General features: G+C 48.0%; 1 protein-coding gene across 3 annotated transcripts in view; it reads right to left on the bottom strand.

Annotated features, from left to right (window-relative positions):
• Positions 1–2194: 2194 nt before the first annotated feature.
• Positions 2195–25385, bottom strand: part of TMEM51 (transmembrane protein 51) — a 57081-nt gene continuing 33890 nt past the window's right edge. For 2 of the 3 annotated variants that reach the window (XM_069546032.1, XM_069546031.1), the window contains exons 2-4: positions 12942–13004; positions 7344–7866; positions 2195–3349 (exon numbers count right to left, since the gene is read on the bottom strand). In XM_069546032.1, the coding sequence (XP_069402133.1) occupies positions 2941–3349; positions 7344–7681 (747 nt within the window). In that variant the 5' untranslated portion in view covers positions 7682–7866; positions 12942–13004 and the 3' untranslated portion in view covers positions 2195–2940. Of the gene's footprint in view, positions 3350–7343; positions 7867–12941; positions 13005–21751; positions 21856–25385 lie in introns of those variants that run through there. The other variant, XM_069546033.1, reaches the window with a different exon arrangement.

Below are 25385 nucleotides of genomic sequence, written 5' to 3' on the forward strand. Positions count from 1 at the left end.
GGGGACTCTTCCCGACCCAGGGATCGAAGCCACATCTCGTTTCTCCTGCTTTGGCAGGCAGATTCTTTACCACTGTGTGCCACCTAGGAAGCCCCCAATTTCTACAGCACTCCCTTATAGGATGAGTCCAGAAGCATTCAGATCAAAGCAAGGGCTGGTCTCTAATGAGTTGAAGATTGAGTCCCTTGTTGGTTTCCTAAAGTCACTGTAATGAATTCCCAGGAGCTTTGTGGTCTAAAACAACAAACTTACTCTCTTAACGGTTCTGGGGGCTGAAAGCCCCAAGTCACCATCAGCTGGGCTGCAATCAAGGTGTTTCAGAAGGACTGAACTCCTGTGAGTGCTCTAGGGAGGAACGGTTCCATGTCTCTTCCGGCTCTGGCGGCTGTGGGTGTCCCTTGAGTTGTGGGTGCATCACTCCAGTCTCTGCCTCCCTGGTCACTGTCTCCTCTCCTGTGTATATTAGCCTCCTCCTGTCTCTTCAGGCATACTTCTGGATGGGTTTAGGACCCACTTGGATAATCCAGGATAAGCTCAAGTCAAAAATCCTTAATTTCATTGCATCTGAAAAACTTTACCTTGTAAGGTGATGTTCTTGAGTCTTAGGGATTAGAGCCTGAGATCTTTGGAGCCATGGATCAACCTACTGCAAGTCCCAAATGCCCTTCTCTCCTGAGGAGGGTCTAGGCTGGGCAGACCCCTGACAGATGTCTGCCAGAGACCAGATCAAGAGCCCGTGTAGAAGGTCACTTGTTTTTTTTTTTTGTGCTTGTGCTAGCTCTTCACCGTGGCATGTAGGTTTCTCTTGTTGCAGACCACAGGCTCCAGAACGCAGGCTCCATAGTGGTGATGCGTGGGCTTAGATGCCCTGTGGCATGTGGGATCTTAGTTCCCCAACCAGGCGATCGAACCTGCGTCCCCTCCATTGGGAGGCAGATTCTTAATCACTGGACCACCAGGGAAGTCCCTAGAAGGTCATTTCTCATCTCATTTGGAAACTTGCTCCTCCCCTTTCTTTTTTCCTCCTGTTTGTCCTCCAATCAGGGGGAAGCATTAGGAGTAAATGAAGAGCAAGTCCAGCCCAGAGATACATGGAGAGGCCCTGGGTGGCTCAGGGGTGGGCTGGGACCAGACCAGGCCTCCAGGTATCCCAGGCCACCAAGCAGACACTGGTAGCTTCCTGTTCATAGATGGATTTACATGAGGAAATGAAAGGTTGGGATTTCGGCACTGCAGCCAATTCTGTTATAAGAAGGTGCTTGACCTTCTAATGGCTGCTCCTTCCCTCCCACAGGAGCTTTTAGGAAAACATTCAGGGCCTGAGAATTTGCTCTCTCAGCCATGCTCCTAGCCACACATGCTCCTAGCTGCCCTAGCAGCCAGCTCCAGGCTCATCAACACCAGGAAGGGAACTTTGTGTTTTATTTTGGCTTTTATTTTTGGCCATGCCACATGGCATGTGGAACTTCCTCAACCAGGAACTGAACCCATGCCTCTGACATTGGAAGCATGGAGTCTTAACCACTGGACTTAACCATATCCCAGAAAGGGAACTTTGGACTTGCTGTCTAAATATCCAGAACTTTCTGTTGGGCATGTGGGTTGACAGGGACACTCTCAGCTCTTGGGACACACAAGTCCTCATTTAAAGTCTGAAAGAGCCCTTTTCACTGAATGGCACAGTAGATTGTGGAAGAACTCAGGCCCTGGGGGCCCAGGTTCAAATCCCAGCTCTGCCACTTATTAGCAGTATGACATGGGGCCCCTTAATTAACCTGATTCTCCATGAACTAACCCACAATAGGAATACCTGGCTTGTATGGGTGTGTGCTCTGTTGTGTTCGGCCCCATGGATTGTAGCTTGCCAGGCTCCTCTTTCCACAAAAGTTTCTAGTCAAGAATATTGGCGCAGGTTGCCATTTCCTACTCCAGAGGATCGTCTTGACCCAGAGATTGAAGAATCTCTTGTGTCTCCTGCATTGGCAGGCAGATTCTTTACCACTAGCACCACCTGGGAAGCCCAATACCCGGCTTGGGTACAGTTGAAAAGGGATAAATATGTGAAGGGCTTAGCATAGCACCTGGCATATACTAAGTGTTCAGGATATATTAGCTCGAATTGTTCTCATTGGTAAGATTTCTCCCTAAGCAAGTCAGTGTTGGAAGAGCTGTTAAGGTAATCTAGCACCAAATGTAAGACATATAAAATATTTTATTACAAAAAGCTCAGTTGCACGGCATTTTAGAAGGAACAGAACATCTCAGATGGCTTTCCTTTTTTTTTTTTTTTTTGCCAATACATAGGAGAGACTAGTAAAAGCCTACCAATTGAGACTAGGATCTTACACATTCTCAGGTCTTGAGGCCTCAAAACAACCGATGGCATCAGGGGCTCTGAGAACCCCACCTGGGTCTCACCCCCATGTAATCATCCAGCCTCTTCTTTAGCTTAATTCATGATATGGGCATGTCCTTTCTGTAAAGCCAGTCACCTTTCCTACCGACAGGGCAGGACTCTAAGGAGAAAGTGAAGACATAACTTATTTTCTTTGGGAAACAAACAGTCCTAGTGGAAGCAAAACAAAACCATGATCTAAGCCAGTTGCTACATATCCTTTCCTAATCAGAAGGAGGAGTATTGTCCCCAGCAATTCAACGTCAAGGAAGGACAAAGGGGAAGATGCCGGCACTGCTTCCCTGGATGGGGTCACAGCTTCACAAGATCTGAGGCAGCAGCTCTTTCCGATGCACCTGCGACTGGAGGTCCCGGGGACCCAGAGTCACTCCCCAGTCCTAGAACGCCCTCAGCTCCTGGCCCCATCCAAATAGCTAAGTACACACCTGGCCCCTCCGCTTCTCAACTGTGGCTGAAGTGGCTTCATTCGGGGTCTGTTGGTGCAGAGGACGAGAAACAGGAGGGAATCTGCCCGGGAGGGGCCATCAGTCGGGGGGCCGGGCATCAGGGGCCTTCTCCTGGACCTCATCGTACTGTGGGGGGGGTGTCAAAGGCTCGATGGAGGGAGGAGGCACGTTTTTGTCTGGCAGGTTGATCCTAAAGTCTTTGAGGTGAAGCTTTTCGGATTTTATCCTTCTCACTTTCAGTGGCTTCAGGCGTTTGGACAACTTGGAGTTCTGCCTGTCAGGGGGATTCCCTGGGCTGGTCTCCACGTCAGCCCTGGTTGTGGTGGGGCTCGTCTCATCCAGCCCCGTCAAGGACTCGTAGGAAGGGAGAGAGATGCTCATCCGGGGGTTCTGGTCCACGTCCCTCGCTTCTGCATAGTTTGTGTTCATCACTTCCTCGTAGCTGGGGACGTAGTACCGTGAGGAGGCCTCCTCCTCCTCCTCCTGGCTGCAAGACAGCAACACAAACATGAGACGGTTACCATGTGCTCAAGTCACTTACGATCACAAAGAGACGGATCCCAGACCACACATTGCCACCGGGACCCTGGATACCAGCCTTGTTAACAACAGGTGTATCCAAGGAGGAATAAGAGCTATCACTTCACCTGTTGGCTACAAGCCAGACACTGTTCTGCTGCTGCTGCTGCTAAGTCACTTCAGTCGTGTCCGACTCTGTGCGACCCCATAGATGGCAGCCCACTGGGCTCCCCCGTCCCTGGGATTCTCCAGGCAAGAACACTGGAGTGGGTTGTCATTTCCTTCTCTAGACACTGTTCTAAGTACGTATAAACTAATGTCATCTTCCTAAAGACACTATGAGTTAGGTACTATTGGGTTAGCCAGAAAGTTTGTTTGGGTTTTTCCATTGGACAATATGGAAAACCCAAATGAATTTTTTGGCCAGACCAATATTGGTATACCCATTTTATGGATGGGAAATTACAGAATAATTTGAGATACACGTAAATTCTATATTCCAGATATTCTTTCTCCACCCAGGAACAACCATTTTGCTTCAAATTGGCACCTGTTTCATGTATGTTTATGTTGTCTATGGTCAAAGGACGTCCATCTGGGCATCAGAATAGCCCATCTGGCATGCTGTTACATATGAGGCTAAAAGGCAGGGGATGTTAACAGTTTTCATTTTATGGATGGGAAAACAGATACACTGAGGTCAAGTGACTTGGTCATACCTTTAATGATAGGTGACTAGTTTTCCTTCTTTGTTCTTTTTTGTATTTCCCAAGTTTTCTAGAATATGCCTGACTATCTTTCACTTTCAGAAAATTTGTTTAATTTTTCCAAAATAAAAACAATTCCCATCCCACTAGAAAGATAAGACATTCTTACTGAAAATTCAAACACTACAGAAAAATTTAATAAAGAATATAAAAATACTTAGGTTGCCAGGAGAAATATCAACAACCTCAGATATGCAGATGATACCTAATGGCAGAAAGTGAAGAGGAACTAAAGAGCCTCTTGATGAGGGTGAAAAAGGAGAGTGAAAAAGCTGGCTTAAAACTCAACATTCAAAAAACTAAGATCATAGTATCCGGTCCTATCACTTCATGGCAAATATACGGAGAAAAAGTAGAAACAGTGACAGATTTTATTTTCTTGGACTCCAAAATCACTGCGGATGGTGACTGCAGCCACAAAATTAAAAGACACTTGCTCCTTGAAAGAAAAGCTATGACAAACATAGACAGCATATTAAGAAGCAGAGACATCACTTTGCCAACAAAGGTCCATATAGTCAAAGCTATGATCTTTCCAGTAGTCATGTACGATGTGAGAGTTGGACCACAAAGAAGGCTGAGCACTGAAGAACTGATGCTTTTGAGTTGTGGTATTGGAGAAGACTCTTGAGAGTCCCTTGGACTGCAAAGAAATCAAACCAGTCAATCCTATAGGAAATCAGTCCTGAATATTCATTGGAAGGACTGATGTTGAAACTGAAGCTTCAATACTTTGGTCACCTGATGGGAAGAGCCGACTCATCGGAAAAGACCCTGATGCTGAGAAAGATTGAAGGCAGGAGGAGAAGGGGGCAACAGAGGATGAGATGGTTGGTGGCATCACTGACTCAATGGACTTGAGAATGAGCAAGTTCTAGAAGATAGTGAAGGACAGGGAAGCCTAGTGTGCTTCAGTCCACGGGATTGCAAAGGGTTGGATACAATTTAGCGGCTGAACAATAACAACATTCTGCTATACACCTTTCTAGATCCTTCTCTAGTCCCATAGCCACAACATCTGATGTGATGAAGACCTTAACATGCTGTGTTATAGACCTCCTTTTCTCAGAGACACAGATTCACATTAGCAAATATAGATTGGCAGTGGCTGCAGAGAATTCTACTGAATGGGCATGTTACAATTTAGCTCAACTGATGGATATTTAGTAGTCACATCTGTCTATGCTATTTTCAGCAATGCTCTGATAAATCTATGAGTACAGACCCCTTTGCACTTGTGTGACTATGTCCCAAAGATAAGCTCTTAGGAAGATAATTGATAGGTGCACACATCTTTAAAACGGCCAGTTACAGTGAACTTCCCTTCAGTAAGGTTATGTCAATCAGCCCCTCATTAGCAACCCACTTCCTCACAAATCTCTAATCCGGAGGACAGTCTATGTTGGCCAGTAGATACGTAAAGAATTACAGTGCCTTTTGTTGGTTGTTTGTATTTCCTGACTAATGAGACTGAACAACTATCATTTGAATGTCTATGAAATGCTTGTTTGTGTTCTTGGTCCATTTTCCAACTGTGTGTTCTTTAACATTCATTTGTAAGGGATCTTAAAAAAAAATTTTTTTTTATTTTAATAAAAGTCACATAATATAAAGCATACTATTTTAACCATATTTTAACTGTATATTTCAGTGGTGCTAGCACATTCACTGGAGCAGGCGATGGCAACCCACTCCAGTACTCTTGCCTGGAAAATCCCATGGATGGAGGAGCCTGGTGGGCTGCAGTCCTTGGGGTTGCAAAGAGTCGGACACTACTGAGCTACTTCACTTTCACTTTTCACTTTCATGTACTGAGGAAGGAAATGGCAACCCACTCTAGTGTTCTTGCCTGGAGAATCCCAGGGACGGGGGAGCCTGGTGGGCTGCCGTCTATGGGGTCGCACAGAGTTGGACATGATGAAGCGACGCAGCAGCAGCAGCACATTCACAGTGTTGTGCATGTCTCACCATCATCCAGTTCCCAAATTTTTCACCTCTCTAAACTGAAACTCTGCCCATTAAACACTAAGTCTCCATTCCCCATCCCTACCCCTACCTCCCACCTCCCCAGCCTCTGGGCCCTGGCATCTATCAATGTACTTTCTAACTCTACGAATGTGAGGTACTATTCTAGGTGCCTTGTATAAGTGGAATCAAACAGTATTCGTATCTGCTGTATATTGGAATGCATTTTTTAGGTTAACTTAATATCTATCCTACAAACAGACTGTCTAGTCAAGGCTATGGTTTTTCCTGTGGTCATGTATGGATGACAGTTGGACTGTGAAGAAGGCTGAGTGCCGAAGAATTGATGCTTTTGAAGTGTGGTGTTGGAGAAGACTCTTGAGAGCCCCTTGGACTGCAAGGAGATCCAACCAGTCCATTCGGAAGGAGATCAGCCCTGGGATTTCTTTGGAAGGAATGATGCTAAAGCTGAAACTCCAGTACTTTGGCCACCTCATGCGAAGAGTTGACTCATTGGAAAAGACTCTGATGCTGGGAGGGATTGGGGGCAGGAGAAGGGGACGACAGAGGGTGAGATGGCTGGATGGCATCACTGACTGGATGGATGTGAGTCTAAGTGAACGCCAGGAGTTGGTGATGGACAAGGAGGCCTGGCGTGCTGTGAATCATGGGGTCGCAAAGAGTCGGACACGAATGAGTGACTGAACTGAACTGAACAAACGGACTGTACCTTCTTTCCCCCACCCCACCCCATGCTATACAGTAGGTTCTCATCAGTTATCTGTTTTATACATAATAGTGCTCTTTTTATACTTGGGGTATCAACTTATGCCCCCAATTTAGCACTTGCTTTTTAAATGTAGCATTTTTGGTCAAATAGAACCTTGCTTCCCAACCTTTCATCTCAAAGCATAAACATCCAGGACACTGGGGTAAATGGACAAGCTTGCAGGGGGCAGGCTCCAGCCACCCCAGGTGCCAGGCAGATTCCCTGGGAGGGTGTGTCAAAATCTTGACACAACTGTAATCATTCATTCAAACTGTATTATTTGGGAAACTCTGGGATCAAAAGATAAAGTCATTTGTAAAACGATAAACTTTCACAGAAGCGGTCATGGGAGACAGCCCCTTAGATTAAAATGTTCTCACCATTGCTGAGTCCTGAGCCTGTGGCTATGCATGTGGGTGTGCATGTCCATCCCCCGTCCGGGTCCGGTCAGCCATCCTCACCTGTCCTCCTCGTGGGTGTGCGGTTCGACCCCCTGGTGCTGGATGTGTGCCAGCTCCTCGCTCTGCCTCTGCTTCCTCTTGTCCCGGATGCTCAGGCAGATGGAGAGCAGGAGCAGCATCACGCCGGCCCCGACCAGCACGTAGGCCACAGAGAAGGTCTTGCTCTTAAGGATGCCGCTTCCTACCTCTGTCTTGTTCCCTTGAGCAGCCGGCTTTTCCGCGGTGCTGAACCCAGGGACCAGGTTCCACATGGCCATGATGATCCCAAGGACCAGCATCCCCAGGCCGATGGCGGTCAGCGCATAGTGCGAGCCGTTGGCTTTGGACTGGGCCATCATGCCAGCAGGAGCGGGGCAAGGTCCGGGTTCAAAGAGAGAAAATAAATAAATAAAAAGCAGCAGCTGCAACAAAACGCCCTGAACGAAAGCCCTAGGGCCACACTAAAAAAACGGCAGCTGGACTCTCGAGGGATGATTGCAAGCCAACATGAGGCATCCTGTGTGGACGGCTGCGTCCGGGAGGTCTGTGAGGAAAGCAGAGAGGAGAGAGCAAAGTCACTTCTGATTCAAGGCGCTCCGCTGAATGCGGTGGCTGTACTCCTCACTAGGGGTGGGGTGGGGGGGGGTGGGGGGTAGGGGGAGGCAGGACTGAGTCACGGCCCGGGCTGGGCTCGCCTCTGATGCATTCCAGACGTCTTACGTGCCCCTGCTCCTTCTGTGATCTGCCTCCCCCATCTGAAAAGGAGAAGCCAGACCTTTCCCTGCAGGAGGCCAGAAAGGTCAGAGTTGCAGGTCATCCAGATATTTTCTGGGTTTTAGTGAAGTACAGTACAATCTCACCCTCTCACCAGCTACGGCGAGTGAACCATGGCTTGCCTGAGCCATGTCAATATTGCCTGGCTGACCGGCATCAGTCGTGATGTGACACAGTCGAAAGGGCCTACTGTGATGTGTTCCACCCTCAGTGGCTTCCCATTGTCTGCAGCACAAAATCCAGGCTCCTTGGAATCCTGCTCGTGGTGGGCTCAACCTGACCCCGCCTCTCCCACTCATCTTGCACCTCGCCCCCCTTCGCAAACTCCCTCCAGCGTTTCTGCCCTCCTCTGATCAACCCTGCTCAGCTGCCCTTCTGTGTCTCCCACAAGCCCCCAGGATCTTCTGTGGGAAATCTCTTTCTTTCTGTGACCACATCTTTTTCACTCTGCTCCTGGAACATAGCAGCACCCTCCCTCCCCCAATGCCTGCTGAATCAAATGAATGAAATAGCCAGATGAAGCTGTCCTGCAAGGCATGCTTCTTTTCAGCCACATGGAGTTTTACCTTTCCCCCCCCCCCCCTCTCTTTTAAAGGGTGCTTTTCCATTTATTTTTGGCTGGCACGGCATGTGTGGCATGCGGGATCTTAGTTCCCCAACCAAGGAATGGAATCTGAGTCCCCTGTATGCGGAGCAGGGAGCCTTAACCACTGCACTGCCAGGGAGATTCCGAGTTTTGCTTTTCTTAAAGGGGCAGAAACCTGCACATCCATCATCTTAGCTGTTGTGCCCAGCTGGATGAAAAACCCTCTATTGTGAAGCAGCTCCAAGACCTTACGCTCATGGGATCAATCAGCTGGGAGTCCGTAACAATTTGCCGGCTGGGAGAGGGGGCCTGATAGGCCAGTGACTTGAAGGTTTGTGATTAGAACACTTTCAGGGGGCTGGAGGACCAGCGAGTGAGGCTCCTGGCTAATTACTCCTCAATACATTATCCCTGCCACAGCAATCTTTGCAGAACAGTAAAACTTTACAGCTGTTTAGATGGGCAAGGCCCTATTTGCCATTCCACATTCTTTCCGCTCCTTGCAAGTCCATTCCTTCTTCTTTTTTTTTCTCTCACTCAAAAAATATTTCACATGTACCTGCTAAGCAGTGTTCAGTGCTAGAGAAATACTGATGAACAAATTAAGGATTAGTGGGGAGGTTTCAGGCCAGCAGAACAGTCCACAGGGAATAACAATTAAGTAGGGAGAGAGAGAGAGGAAAAATAAGGCATAATCTGTTTTTAGGACATATATTAAGTTAATCTTAAGAAGGCATTCCAATTACATTGGGTGCTAAGTTGTTTCCGTGTCCGACTCTTTGGGACCCCATGGACTGTAGCCCGCCAGGCTCCTCTGTCCATGGGATTCTCCAGGCAAGAATACTGGAGTGCATTGCCATGCCCTCCTCCAGGGGACCAAACCCACATCTCTTACATCTCTGCACTGGCAGGCAGATTCTTTACCACTGGCGCCACCTGACTCCACTTATATGCTGCTGCTAAGTCACTTCAGTCGTGTCCGACTCTGTGTGACCCATAGACGGCAGCCCACCAGGCTCCCCCGTCCCTGGGATTCTCCAGACAAGAACACCGGAGTGGGTTGCCATTTCCTTCTCCAATGGGTGAAAGTGAAAAGTGAAAGCGAAGTCACTCAGTTGTGTCCAACTCTTCGCAACCCCATGGACTGCAGCCCACCAGGCTCCCCCAAACATGGGACTTTCCAGGCAAGAGTACTGGAGTGGGTTGCCATTGCCTTCTCCCCACTTATATAAGGTACCTACAACAGTCAAATTTATAGAGTCAGAAAGTACATTGGTAGATGCCAGGGGCCAAGGGGTGGAGGTGGGGAGGGGGAATGGGGACTTAGTGTTTAACGGGGACAGGGTTTCAGATTCGGGAGATGGATGATGGTGATGATGGTGAGAGCTGCACAGCAATGTGACTGTGCTTAGTGCCACTGAACTGCACAGTTAAATATGGTTACAAATAGCATGCTTTATGTGATTTTTGTCACATCAAAAAATATTAAAAAGGGCTTCCCTGGTGGCTCAGTGGCCAAGAATCCGCCTGCCAATGCTGGAGACACGGGTTCGAGCCCTGATCCAGGAAGATCCCACATGTCACAGGGCAGCTAAGCCCGTGGGCCACAAGTCCTGAGCCTGCGCTCTGGAGCCCGGGAGCCACAACTACTGAGCCCATGTGCCTGAGAGCCTGGCTCTGCAACAAGAGAAGCTACCACAGTGAGAAGCATTAACGAGAGAAGCCCCCTCTCGCTGCAACTCAAGTCCCCACAGCAACAAAGACCCACAAAATAAAACCAATGAAGACTCACAGCCAAAAATAAAGTAATAAAATTTTTAAAAATTAAAAAAATAATGAGAAGAAAGTATAGGAACTGTGGCCCTAGGCAGCTGGGGGTCCTAACTCAGGCTAGAGGGCATATGGAGAATCTTGTGAGAGAGAAGCCCCACTTCACATATTAGGGTCTGTCTCCTGAATGTGCTATACTATATGGGTGGGCACAAGTGTGTACATACGTGCACACACATGCCCATGTGCCGGTGTATGACCATGCTCGTGTGTACACGCAGACCACTGGACAAGAATCCTGTTGGAGACACTTGCAGTGAGTCCAGCTGCTAATCGCCTACTGTATACACAAGGTGGTATGGTTCTCACATCACTCATGGCCAGCGAAGGGAAGGCTGAGGGGTTTTGCAGCCCTAGTAATGCCTCGGTTCTGCCAAATGGATTGGAGACAAAGGTCAGAATTGGGGGGGCTCAGTGGTAGAGAGATGCAGCCTGAGCCTTGTGCTAGAAGCAGGAGAGAAGAAACTATTTACTGAGCACCTGCTCAGGGCTGGACAGCCAGGCCTCTTACCAGGGAGGCTGACAACCTGTTTATTAAGGCAGTGATGTGGCCATGTTACCCTGACTGGCTCCTTGTTCTCATTCATTCTCAATTCAAGTTTTGCCTTATGCTGTCACATGAGTAAAACAGGCCCCTGATGAGGGACACGGGCAGAGATGAAAAAGCTCAGAATGAACACATTTTTGGCCTGTTGTCAATGACTGAAAACAGGCACTAATACTCAGTGTGGGTGAGGGTGTTGGGATGGGCGATTTCATACAGTTTTTCTGGGTGGCAAGTTTTGGCATTTAGGGATCAAAAGTTTCAAAAATGTTTATACCCTCAGGCTCTGTCATTCCAACTTCTAAGAATTATGTACAGGGCAAGGATATTCATCATAACTTGATAGCAGTGGGAAACTAGAAACTACTTAAACACCCAGTAGTCTGGATCTGGTAAATAAAATATGCACTTACTGAACTATGGTCTCAAAGCAGCTAATGATACATTTTAAAATCAAATACGAGTATGTTCAGTGTGATCCTAATTTTTATAAAGCTCTATACATGGGCATGTATTAGTCATATAAATATATAGGGGAAAAGGCTGGATGATTTTACTTACGTTAAAATAAAGAGGCAATATATTTTCATATATGTAATCATATATGTAAAATCCCAGATGAGAGAAACATTCCAAACTTGTGCCAAAGATTGTTTCTGGGGATGAAGGGGGCCTAGGAAGTGTAACTTTTACTGTTTCTGTATTTTTTTAGAGACAAAAGACCTACATACTCTATTTCTGTAGTTAGAATTTTTTTACAGTTAGAATGTGTTGTCTTAAGGCAACACAGCTTGGTGGTTAAGTGTGAGCTGTGGAACCAGGCTGCCTGGGCTCTCTGCACCTTCCCAGCTGAGTGACCTTGGACAAATGACTTAATCTCTCTGTGCCTCAGTTTCCACAACTGTTAAGATGCAGATAAAAGCTCTCTAGGACTCAACCTCATAGGAAAGTTATGATAAGTCAACAAGTAAATGTACATAAAGTACTCAGAACAGTATGTGACCAGCACACAGTGAGTTCCTACAGGAAGGTTTGTTATTTAATATTATTTAAAGCCTGCATTCTCCATGGGGTGCACTCACCCCACAAGGGGGGAAAATTGGCTCTTGGGGATGGTGTAAAATAATCTTAGTTGTTACAAAAGTCTGTGGTCCTCCATGTGGCCTATCTGGTATTAAAGTTTTATGGAGTGGTGGGGTGGGGAGCACTACAAAAGGAACATCTAAAAAGAAAGAATGATAGTGGGGAATAAAAGCCTGGGAGAGACACCACTGAATGTGTTATATTAAATTTCAAAACACTCAAATGATACAAGCCACAATGTTTATAGCTATTTTCTCTGGGTGTTGGGATCAGATTGTTTTTTCTTTTCTTTTTCTTCTTGGGAGGAAAACACAGAAATGTGTTGTTTTTCAAATAAGAAAACAAAATGAAGGCATTTGTCTTTTGGGTTTGCAGCAGGGTTTTGTATCCAATGGTAGCTTCAGATCGTTTGCTGGTTCCTCCCACCCTCTGGAAACCAGGACCTCGAAGGTTCACCGAGGGGCGTGGAGACCCAGCTCCCCCACGTGCAGCTGGTGGCTATTTATCTTGTTTCTGGCTTGTTGACCCACGTTATATTTAGCATGGTGTTCTTTCCCTTTCAAAAATAATGGAAAGAAGCTAATTTTGTGCTTAGAGGATTTGGGCCACATAGTTTCCAAGATGTCCTTAAAACAGAGCAGCCTTGGTGAGCAGCCTGGGGTCCCAGCTGGCCCAGACTCACCTCGGGACCCAGGAATTGGATCCGTCACAGCTCAGGTTCGAGGCAGCCCTAAGAGATGAGCGAATGATCCTGTATTTAGGTTTTCAAGACAGCTGTGAGCCAGTTAAGAGAGGCACCTACCTGTGGTTAGCTGGGGAGGCAGTTGACAACTCTTCATGCTAAAATCTTGTGTTAAGGACCCACCTGTAAAAAAACAGAAAAGCAGCTTTCTAAGTACGCTGTGAGCATGTCAAGCTGAGGTACTCACGGGGGAGGCACTGTTTTCTTTGCTGTGGGGGAGAAGGCACATGCAAGAAAAGTTGTATCAAAAGAAGCCAAGACTCTGAAGCAAAGAGTGGGGCTGCAAAAGGATGATGATATGGCAGTCACACTGATGAAATCTTTCCATGGTTTTCTCTGTCTTATACAAGTGCTCTGGAGAGTAAAAGGAGAAACACTCCCCAGGTCACTTTATGGGGAATGTGCAATCTTGACCCCAGAAGCACCAAGGCAGGAAAGGAAAATGACAGGTCAAGCTGCTCTGCCAGTGCGGAAACAAAAATCCTAAACACAATATCAGCAAATGGAATCCAACCACAGTTTTCAAAACAGGTTTATCCCAATAATGGATAGTTGATTCGACATTAGAAAATAGAATAACGTCATGCCCCGGGAGAAAAGATAAACCCTGACAGTAGCTGAGTGTGCAGTTATGGTCCAGTGGAGTACGATGCAGCAGAGAAAGGAATAAACCACAGGTCCGTGGTGCACAGACCATTCTGACAACGTGTGAGGTTGAACAGGAAAGCAAATTGCAGAAGAGCACACGTAGCATGGCTCTGTTTATATGTAGTTCAAAACCAGGCAACGCATTGCTTTATCTCTGTGATTATTAGGAAGAAAGGCAAAATTGTGAATTAAAGTTGAGGACAACTGCTATCTCCCTGGAGGAGTGAGAAATGGTGTCGAGGAGGAATAGTGAAGGGTACCTGGGTGTTCATTATATTATTCATTAAACAGCACATATATATATACACTTGTATATACTCTTTTGATTGGCTGGAATATTTTACAGTAGGAGATTCTAAGAGTTGGTTCGTTTCCATTATTCTTAGCATAAAATGCGAACTCCTTTGCTGTGGCCTTCAAATCCCACCAGATCAGACTGGGCTCTTGCCTCTCTCATATCTTATCTCTTGACTCACCAACCCTCAGGGGGCTTCCTGTCTGTTTCTAGTCACATTAAGCACATCCTGCTGCACGGCCTTTGCACTTACTGTTCCCGATACCTGAAACTCTTCCACCTGTCTTTTTTTTTTTCCTGGATTTGAACATGATTTTTTTTTTTCTGGATTTGAGCATGATGTATTAATTTTTCTAGTTTTCCTTTTATAAACTTCCTCTCCCACCCCTTTTTAAAAAATATCTTAAAAATTTTTTAATTGCAAGATATTTGTTTTATAATATTGTGCTGCTTTCTGCCATATATCAACATGAATCAGCCACAGGTATACATATGTCTTCTCCCTCTTGAGCCTCCCTCCCACCTACCTGTCCTTTCTGTTTATCCACTTCCTTACCGCTTCTGTCTTGCAGCTCAAATGCCACCTCCTCAGCGAGGATTTCCTTGATCACACTATAATATCCTCTTCCTTACCCAGCTACTCTCAAGTCCCATGCTTTGGTCCTTATGACATTCCTTCCTATGGATGGATGATGTTACCTCAGTCCACAACAGCCTTGCTTTGCTTTCCTATTGCCTCCTTGTCTCCCCACTGGAGTGTAAACGCCTTGACAGAAAAGTCCCATTCGCCTTGTTCATTTCTGTATACCCAGCACTCAGCACCTCGTGTCAAGACTATAACAGGTGCTTAATCACTATTGTAGAATGAATGAATGACTACCTAGCAAGTTAAGAAGTTTAACTGATGTCCTGTATCCACTGGGGAAAATGCCTAGTCCAAGGTTGGCACCGAGGGGGACAGGATTATATAGATTTTCAGGATATCCAAGTCTTGTGTCCTTATGCAAATGACTTCCCAACAACATGGGAAAGTCACCCAGGTTAAATGTGACTTCCATTCTGACCCAAGACGGTGACTCGGTCAGTATTTCCTGGTGGGGTTTGAGGTTTCAGCTGGTCCCTGGTCTTCCTAGCAGGTAGGTGAGCACCCTGAGCCTTGCTCCTCCAACCTGGGCATCTGCTATCTTTATTCCCACACACATCCTTGGCCAACTAACTACAGCCAGATCAAGGGATTTCCCTGGAGAGTTGAGGGGAAGAGAGGACTGAGCCCCACCATGGCTCTGACATCTGAGTGCTCACCTGGCTGAGACCCGAGTTGCAGAGAGGGGTGGATACTTATCACCAGTCCACACTTAGAATCTCTTTCTATACAGACGCGGGCTTCCCTGGTGGCTCAGCTGGTAAAGAATCTGCCTGCAATGTGGGAGACCTGAGTTTGATCCCTGGTTTGGGAAGATCCCCTGGAGAGGGAAAAGGCTACCCACTCCAGTATTCTGGCCTGGAGAATTCCATGGACTGTATAGTTCATGGGATTGCAAAGAGCTGGACATGACTGAGTGACTTTCACTTTCACTTTTCAGTATATAGACAAAGAGACAGTATGTGGTGGTGGTGTAGTTGCTAAGTCGTGTCTGACTCTTGTGAGCCCATGGATCTGCCAGACTCCTGCATCCATGGGATCTTCCTAGGCAAGAATACTGGAGTGGGCTGCCATTTCCTTCTCCAGGGAATCTTCCTGACCTAGGGATTGAACCCGGGTCTCCTGATTGCAAGAGGTCTGCTGCATTCTTTACCAGCTGAGCCCCCAGGGAAGCCCTAGAGACAGGATAAAGGTAACAATTTTAATAAAATCGAACAACAGAAAACAGCACTGCTCTGGCTGAAACAGCACAGTGTCCCAAGTGTTGATGGGCAAGCCTTCCCTTGCCCCTCTCCCGCTGAATCCCAGCAATTCTCTGGCCCCGGAAGGCACAGTTCCAGAAGTGTCCAGCCTGCCCGGCTGGCTTTAGGGGGAGGAGATCTCAGCAGTCGGAGGTGTCTGGCAGCATAACCAGCCCCTGTGACAAAGAGGCTCCTTGACCATTCTCCCTGCGCCCCAACCTCTCTCTGCCAAGCTGCATAATTGGGAAAGGGATCCCCGGCTCCATTCGCAGGGACCAGGCTGTGCTACATTTCCGTCACAAAGGAAGAATTCAGTGAGGCCCTTTCTGCCAAGTTTCAGCTCACAATCACTTTTGTCACTGAGCTCCAGTCCCCTGTCGTGGGGAGGGGGCGGGGGCTGGAAGAAAGGCTCTGAGCAACCTCTGCCGCTGCCCCTGTCCCTCCTGGGAGTTTCTCTCCTAAGGTCAAAGAGTGTCAGGTTCCTGTTCTTTTAGGACAGGTTCTTGTAGACTGTGCACTCAGGAAAAGATGAAGAGCCCTGTGCAAACGAGTCATAAAGGCAGAGGAGAGGGGAGGGCCGCCTGAGCCAGAGAGAGCTGACAGGATAACACAAAAGAAAGGGTACTGAGTGGATTCAGAGACAGAATAAGGATAATAATAGCAACGGTTCAAGAAGGAGACAGGTACCCTTTCTAAAGGCATCCAAGCCTCAGAGGTGCCCTTCAAAGAGGATTAGCCCCAGGACCTCTGAGTCTCAGAGAGGTTAAGCATTTTGCCCTGGGTCACACAGCTGTAAGCTGCAGAGTCAAGATGCACAATGGAGTCTGACTCTGAAGCCCATTTCTTTCCCCTTGTATCACATCAGTTCCCACAAGGCCTAGTCCCTGTGGGCCACTCCCGGCGAGGGGGGCAGGGGGTGCACATAGGCTAGAAATGGGCAATGTACAGTTGACCCCTGGAGATACTTCATCACCAAAGCATCAGGGGTAATAGGTGTGCATTTCTTTTAAACTGGCTTTTTAAAGAATCTAGCCCCAACAACTCATGGGTCCCTACTGTGTGCCGGGGGCTTTGGAGGATGCACAGATGGGTGAGACTACTTTCACAGTCCAGCAGAAAGACAGATTACTCTTCTTAGAAGGGAAGTCAGCACCAGGTGAGAGGGAACGTGTGTTGAATGCCGACTCTGTGCCAGGCCCTCTGTTGAGATCTTTCCATGCCCAATCATTAAATAGTTATTAGTTCCATTTAGGACAGTGAAGTTCAGAGAGGGAACATAACTGGTCAGATGCTATACAGCTAGTACAAGGCAGAAGTAGGTTCTGTCTGACCCTAAAGCCCATGCTTTTCATCATTACCCAGCACTGCTAAAACAGGGTGTATCCAAAAAGCCTATAGAAACAGTGACCAATTCACTTTGAAGGGGGCTGGAAGGAGGAGGATAAAGCAGCAGCTCTGCAGGGCCTGGAGGCATCTGTAAACTTCACTGGGGCAAAGTCTGGGGACAGGAGGAGATAAAGTGTCCTGTGGGAAGGGCTGAGTCTGGAAAACTGCACAGAGATGGGGGAGGAGATGGGCTTTCCTGGTGGCTCAGACTGTAAAGAATCTGCCTGCAAGGCAGGAGACCGGAGTTCGATCCCTGGGTCAGGAAGATCCCCTAGGGAAGAGAAAGGCTACTCACTTCCATATTCTTGCCTGGAGAATCCCATGGAGGAGGAGCTTGGCAGGCTACAGTCCATGAGGTCACAAAGAGTTGGACATGAATGAGCAACTAAGCATACATATATATGGGAGCAGATATATATAAAGAGGAGCAGACACCTCCCAGGATTCACCACTTCTTGAAGAGAAAAGAGGCAGCTTCCCCTCCCCCACATAAGACATCAGTGATTTTTATAAGGTCTGATGTCCTCAGTCTCGTTGCTAATCCACTAAGTGTTGGTGAAATTAAGGACGGAAACTAAGGAAGACTACCTTATTCTGAAGACTCCAGGAGCCATAAACAGAAGGAGCAAATTAACAAACTGGGTATCTTTTCTTTGGGACCTTGACTCGTCAAGAAACTGTTTTTATCTAAGTTTCTCAAGAAACGTAGAAAAACTAAGCAGGCAGCTGGAATGTGACCCTACTTACAGGGCTGGCACCAGACCTGATCTCCAGGGCTCCCGCCACACTCAATATTTCTTGGGAAATGTGACATCTCTCTGTGTTTCCCTGCCAGGATGGAGTCTGAGAGCTCTTGTCACCATCAAAGCGAGCCTGACTCTTTCTCCAGGCTCTGGGAACGAGCCAACAACAGCCTCCTGCTATGGCAAGCGGGGCTGAACACAGGCACTGATCACCCTACCTGGCCTCCCCAACTTCAGCCCCAGCCCACCATCAGCAACTAGGAAATATCTGAGGCTACTTCCTGGACACGACTGCATGCCAGGCTCACACTAAGCACTCTGCACAAGTGAGCTCATTTATCCTGCCCCACGACCAGAAGAGGTGGTCCCCACCTTTGTCCACATTATCACTGAATACACTGAGGCACAGAGAGGTTGAGAAACTTGTCCCAGGTCTCACAGTTTAGAGTCGGTGGCCCTGAGCCCAGCTGCTTGTACAGGTCTTCCTCATCTGTGGGGTGATGGAAAAGCAGCCTTTCAGCCAAGCCGGATGAACTCCACTCAAGGCAGGGCAGCAGTGCTATTATTAAGGGCTGGGTCTATGGTCCCACCACTGAGGCTATCCTCTGCGCACGAGGAGGAAGTGAAGTCAGACGTCACAGCCGACCTTCTGGGGACCAGAAGCGCAGGCATCCGACGTGCAGCTCTGAGTCTGGGAAGGTGGGAGGACTAAGGGGATAGACGAGAGGATGGAGTGCATCTCACCTCACTGCCCCCCACCCCCAGCTGCCAGACAGGCTTGTGTGAACCTGGGCACGGTCTGGACACACCGTTTGTCCTTGTGTAGCAGGCTGTTTTGGACACCAGCTTGAGTCCTTTGGTTCTTCCTTCTCAAGAGTCATTTTGTAGAGGAGGGCAGAGGGGAGAACTTCTAAAATCAGGGACTATGGACGGCGACTGCAAGGGTCAACTCCACCCTCCATGTGGTGGGATTCCCAGAGTGGGCTCCGGGCCAAAGATGCATTTGCATCTCAGCTCTGCTACTGAATCATTACCTAGAAAGGTGAATTCTCACCTCTCTCCTCCTGTTGCCTCATCTGTAAGAGGGGACGGATGGCTCAGAAGTAATGAATCCCCTTGTAATACAGGAACCTGCAAGGCAGTAGATGCAGTTTCAATCCTTGGGTCAGGAAGATACCCTGAAGAAGGAATGGCAACCCACTGCAGTATTCTTGCCTGGAAAATCCTATGGACAGAGGAGCCTGGCAGGCTACAGTCCATGGGGTTGCAAGAGTCAGATACGACTTAGCGACTGAACTACCAACACCACCACCACACTGGGATTTACCTCCCTGAGCTGTTACAGTGGGAAAGACAAGGACTGGGATTCTCCCCTGAGCCTCCAGAAGCAACTAGCCCCTCTGACTTTAGCCCATGAACCTGACTGCAAGAGAATAAATCTGTGTTGTTTTCTGTCCCCAAGTTTGGGGTAGTTCCTTATAGCAGCCACAGGAAATGAATACAAGCAGCATTCATGTTCTATGGCACCTGCCAACACTCGGGCTGTTTACTTACCTAACAGTTGGTTTAATCAGGCACAGTTCCTTACTCTTGACCAAACCAATCACTTGGTGAATTTTGCACCCATTCCTTGTGGGACTGAGCTGGAGGGAGGCTGGGCATCCTGGCACTCTTTGACCTGGTTTACAGATTAACCCATGATTCTGCTCGTGAGCCAAGTCAGCACCTGTTCTAACTCTGCTCGGACAGAAAGTGTGATAAAAGGCAAACACTCTCAGGCTTGTATCAGCAGGCTCTCCTGGTGGCTCAAAGCTAAAGCTTCTAAACTGTGAGGCCAAAACAAGGCAGATGTTTATTTTACTTGGTCTTTCTATTAGGGGCTTTTAACAACCAAGCAGAGGTGTGTGGAGGAGACAGACAGACCTCTGAGGGCCAATGAATCCTGCAGATCCAAACCCTCCCTGTTCCCAGGCCTTTATCAGACTGGCCCTGATTCTGGAGATTAGGACACAGTTTGAGAAAGTTTATCCTGCCCATATCTGGACATTTTCTTTTTTAGCTACAGCAATGTTGCCTCTATAGGAGTGGTTCCCAAACCTTCTGCCAAGAGCCCTTTGGGAACACAGTTGAGCCGCCCAACCCCCTCCCTACCCCCTCCACTCCACTTTCCACCAGTGATTCCCACTGGAAGCATTTTAGCCAGAGCTGCCATCTCCAGCCCCCTGTCTCTACCACCTTCTGATTTTTAGGAAATCACCTGTCACACTCAATTCTTTCTCCAACAATTACATTTTGGAATTGTAGCAACACCCTTGAATATTTCCTAAGCACTTACCAAGTGCCCGGTAGCTCAGCTGGTAAACAATCTGCCTGCAATGAAGACCCTGGTTCAATTCCTGGGTTGGGAAGATCCCTTGGAGAAGGGATAGGCTACCATTCCACTATTCTTGGGCTTCCCTGGTGGCTCAGACAGTAAAGAATCCACTCGTAATGTGGGAGACCTGGGTTCAATCCCTGGGTTTGGAAGATCCCCTGGAGGTGGGCATGGCAACCCAGTGCAGTACTGAAAGGTTGTTGCTGACCCATGAAAAGACGCTGGGATTCTTGGCCTCCAGAAGAGAAGAATTCAATCCGGGGCCAGTGATGAGGCTTGATTGCTCAGAGCTTTTGTGCAATAAAGTTTTATTAAAATATAAAAGGGATAGAGAAAGCTTCTGACATAGACATCAGAAGGGGGCAGAAAGAGTACCCCCTTGCTAGTGTTAGCAATGGAGTTATATAACCTTTTAATTAGTTATTACAATGAATCTAAAGAATGTCTCAAGTTTGTGAAAACTTTACCAGACCTACTCCAGCAATTTACATTTTAGGATAACAAGATTAGAATTTAACAATAGAAAGATCCTCCAGACCACTCCCATAATATACATTCTAAGATATCAGGATTAGTCAGAAGGTTTTCAGGAAGGAGAAACTGTCCTGCAGCCAGATACATTGTTGTTGTATAATCCCTAGTACAGAGTTTAAACTGAGTTGTGTAATTGACTAAGACTAAGGAATGCGGAGGAAAAAAATGTTTGTCCTTTTCCCCTCCTTAAGAATTTCAGACCCCCAGTCTCCACTTCGAGAGCCCCAGACCCCTTTCTCCTCCTTGGGGACCCTGAACTTCTTATCATCTGCCTAGGAATCAACTCTCTCAGTATTCTTGCCTGGAAAATCCCATGGACAGAGGAGCCTGGCAGGCTATAGCTCACGGGGTCGCAGGGTCAGATAGGACTGAGCGATCAGCATATGCACACACCGAGTGCCAGGCACTGTGCTGGTGCTCTCCGTGCAGTTATCACTATTACGACTAATTTCACGTTCGGCTTCCCTGGCGGCTCAGTGGTGAAGAATCAGCCTGCAATGCAGGAGACGCGGGTTTGAACCCTGGGTCGGGACGATCCCTGGAGAAGGAAGTGGTAACCTACTCCAGCCTTTTTGCCTAAGAAATCCCATGGACAGAGGACCCTGGCAGGCTATAGTCCATGGAGTCGCAAAAGAATCAGACATGTCTTAGTGACTAAAGAGCAAAACAAATTAATTTCATGTAATATCTTATTTATAAAATTTAGAATATTTTACATTAATATTGATAATTTATCATTGCTATTTAATATAACTACATTTTAATTTATTATTTACTATTCTGCTTCCCCTGCCCCAAACTCTAATGAGAAAGTATCTAGAATAATCTCCATTTCACAGATGAAGAAACAAGTTCAGAGAAGTTAAGGTACCTACTCCAAGACACACAGCAAATGACACAGTAATAATTCAGACTGGTTATGTCTGACTCCAGAGCTACCATGCCCCACCACCCATGGTCTCCCAGTCCCCACACCCCATCCACCAGAAGCCCTGCCTAGGCTGACCTCAGCCTCTGCGGTCAGGAGGTAGAATTTCTTGTTTCCTTCCTCTCATTTCCCCTCCATAAGAACCAACTTCCCCTGTGTGAGTCACTCAGTCCCCTGCAACCCTGATACTCATCTGGACAGACTGTAAATAATTGACACCAATGTTTAATCATAAAACTGGAAAAGAGGTTAAAACAGGGCAGCCTGCAGGAGAGGGGAAGAAGAAAAACAGCCTGGGGAAGGGGGCTTGCTCTGGGGGCCTTGACACCTCTTGCACATTGGGAGACAAACAAGAACTACCCCTGGCCTAGAGCTTAGTACCTTCATGACATAGCTCATGCTTTCCAACGTCTTCTCCCTGTGAGGGCTGGGCTGCTTCCCCAACTCTGCAGAGAGGTCAAGGCATAATCAGTGCAAGGGTCAGAGTGAAAGCCGTCTCTTTCTAGAGGTGATCAGAATAGACAGAATTAACCTCACAGGGTTGAGGAGTGACTGTCTGATTCATGTTAAGTGTACTATGCTGGGTATACAGTAAGTGTCAAGACATGGTGCAGAGAGGGAAGGATGACATTTGGACTTCACCAGCCTGTTCCTAGCCCACACTCACCGCCACCCACTCCCCCGGGCTTTTTATTTCTTTTTGGCTGTGCTGGGTCTTCATGGCTGAGCAGGCTTTCTCTAGTTGTTGTGAGCGGGGGCTACTCTTTGTTGCAGTGTGTACAGGCTTCTCACTGGAGTGGCTTCTCTTATTGTGGAGCACGGGCTCTAGGGTACACGGGCTTCAGTAGGTGTGGCGGGTGGGCTCAGAAGTTGAGGCTCCAGGGCTCAGGCTCCATAGTTGTGGCACACAGGCTTCCCACAGGCTTGGCAGCTTGTGGGATCTTCCCGGATCAGGGATTGAACCTGTGTCTCCTGCATTTGGCAAGAGGATTCTTTACCACTGAGCCACCAGGGAAGCCCCTCCCCCACCCCAGGTTTTAAAGTCTCTTAGGAACTGAAAAGATCATCCCAGCAACTGAAAAAGACTCATCTGTTTCCTCTGCATCCAACAGGTGATCCTGCAGAGGGCCAGTCATCTACTGTAGAGGCCTCCTCATCTACAGGTAAGCCCCAACGAAACTGCCGAGATGCAAAACGATTTCTCGGGGGCCTCAGAGTGTGAAGCTCAGCTGTCTTTCCTCTCTGCCCTCTGATCTGTAAGTGCCAGTCAGGACCCAGCTCAGGGCAGGGAAAGGGGCCGGCCTTTTCAGGGATGTGCCAGACTTAGATAGCTGAGGTGAGATGTCACCTGTAGGGTCCAGCTCGCCTCTAAGCATAGGTCACCTCCTGAGAGCAGGTGACAACTCACCAGCCTGATACTCAGCAGGATGGTTTTGTTTTGCCTGCTTGTGGCTCCCACATCCACTCTTCCCTTCCTCCACTGTTAAGAAAACTCCCGATGCTCAGCTTCCCATGGTTTCCCAGAGTAAAGACAGCGTTATCCGGCCTCTTGGCAGCTAGCTGTGCCATGTGACCAAGTCTGGCCAGTGGGTTATAAACATCAGTGCCTCTGTGGCTCCTGCTGCTGGAATCGGAGCCCATTTCCCTGTCCAGACGGGCAGCAGCATCTTGGAGATGAGGCCCCGAGCCAGTGTCAGCTGCTACTGAGGACCGGGGGAGGCATGCTCTGTGGGCACCTGTAATGGCTGTGATTGAGGAACCCCCAGGGTGACACAGGGCTTCCCCGGGGGGCTCAGATGGTAAAAGAATCTTTCTGCAATGAGGCAGACCTGGGTTGGGAAGATTCCCCTGGAGAAGGGAATGGCTACCCACTCCAGCATCCTTGCCTAGAGAATTCTATGGGCAGGGGAACCTGGCGGGCTACAGACCATGGGATCTCAAAGAGTTGGGCATGACTGAGCCACTAACACATTCTATGGGGCTTCTCAGAGGCCTTTCCAGAGATTAAGTCAGTGATGAAAAATGCATCTGCATTTCAGATATGCTCATGAGAACATGGATGCCCAAGGATAGGGGTAAGGAGGCCGCAGTAACACCCAGCAGGGGGCTCCCAGAGCAAGGTGAGATGCTGGGGCCCAGTGACTGTTCATCACCTGACTGTCAACATAGTCTGAAAAGCTGATAAACACCTATGTGCCCAACCCCCACACCCCAACCCCGAGAAGGGCTATTCATCGCCTGTTGCTGCTATATTACCATAAATGCAGTGGCTTAAAAGCAACACAAATTCATTCGCTTACAGTTCTGGAGCCCAGAAGTCTAAAATCTAGGTGTCAGCAGGGTTTTTATTGCTTCTGGAGGGTTCAGGAGAGAATCTGTCCCTTGCCTGCTCAGCTTCTAGAGGTTGCCGGCATTCCCTGGCTCCTGGTCCCTCCTCCCATCTTCCAACCTCTGTCACATCCCCTTCTTACTCTGGCCCTCCTGCTTCCCACTCACAAGATTCTTGTGGCTACATCATGCCCACCTGGATACGGTGAATACGCAGAGGCCCTATAACCAAATAAAGTAACATATTCACTGGCTCTGGGATTAGGAAGCGGACATCTCTAGGACCATTGTCCATTCAGCATACCATAAGGGCACCTAGGCACTCTCCTCCATAGTTTCAGGGGTTCACTGGCCTTTCACCAACCCTCTGCCAGAAAAAGCGTCTTCAGTCAGGTATCAGGAGCACCTGGATATAGACAAGCTGTGTCAATACAAATGGGGGGAGGGTGTAGGCCTTTTGATTCAGAAGCTTGCAATTTTCCATCATGGCAAGAACAGCTAACATGCATTGAATGTTTACTCTGACCCTGGATTATCTCATTTAATCTTCCCAAATGCGCTGCCATCACCCCTGCATTACAGATGCCTAGAGAGGTTACAAGATTTGCCCAAAGCTTCACGTTAATAAGTAGCAGAGAGAGGCTGTGAACCAGACAATCTGAGTCCAGAGTCCCCCTAAAATCCTTCTTCTCACCTGCTCTCAAGCCATGCTCTAAAGAGTGAGTTTTTAAACATCTACATGCTGCTTCCACGAATATGGCAGTCCTTTGTCCAACATCAGAATCAGAGATTTGCTGATGATGGAGAGTTGGAACGGGCGTGTCCAGGACGACTCAGTGAAAAAGACGCAAGTCAGTGTCTTAAGTAACCTGCTTAGAAGCTAAGGGTCCGGGCTGACTGCTGACCCTGCACCCCTCCCCGACTTGCTCAGCCCCTGGGACCCAGGGCTCGTGGGGCTGCTTGAAGCCACGTCTCATGTGCAAGGACTCCGTCCCTCTCTGACCTGCCACAGCACCATGTTAGGGGTTGTGACCCAACATCCACACTCAGTCTCTTTCCTGGGCCCGGGGAACTGTGCTGGACACTGTCACAGATCCTCTTTGTAACCCAAATCACCAGCACTCTCCATGGCTGCTCTCTCATTCCTCACTGTAAGAGGAGGGAAGAGGGCCGGGCATGGTGACCAGTCAGAGAGTCTGGCTCTGGGGTTTCAGGGACTTCCCTGGTGGTCCAGTGGTTAAGACTCTGAGTTCCCAGTGCAGGGGGCCCGGGTTCGATCCCTGGTCAGGGAACTAGATGCCACATGCTGCAACTAAGACTGAAAATTAATCCCGGGTGCCTCAACTAAGAGGCACCAAATTAAAAACAAAACAAAACTGGGTTT

Source organism: Ovis canadensis, chromosome 12, assembly GCF_042477335.2.
Source record: "Ovis canadensis isolate MfBH-ARS-UI-01 breed Bighorn chromosome 12, ARS-UI_OviCan_v2, whole genome shotgun sequence".
In the NCBI taxonomy this organism is placed as follows: Eukaryota; Metazoa; Chordata; class Mammalia; order Artiodactyla; family Bovidae; genus Ovis; species Ovis canadensis.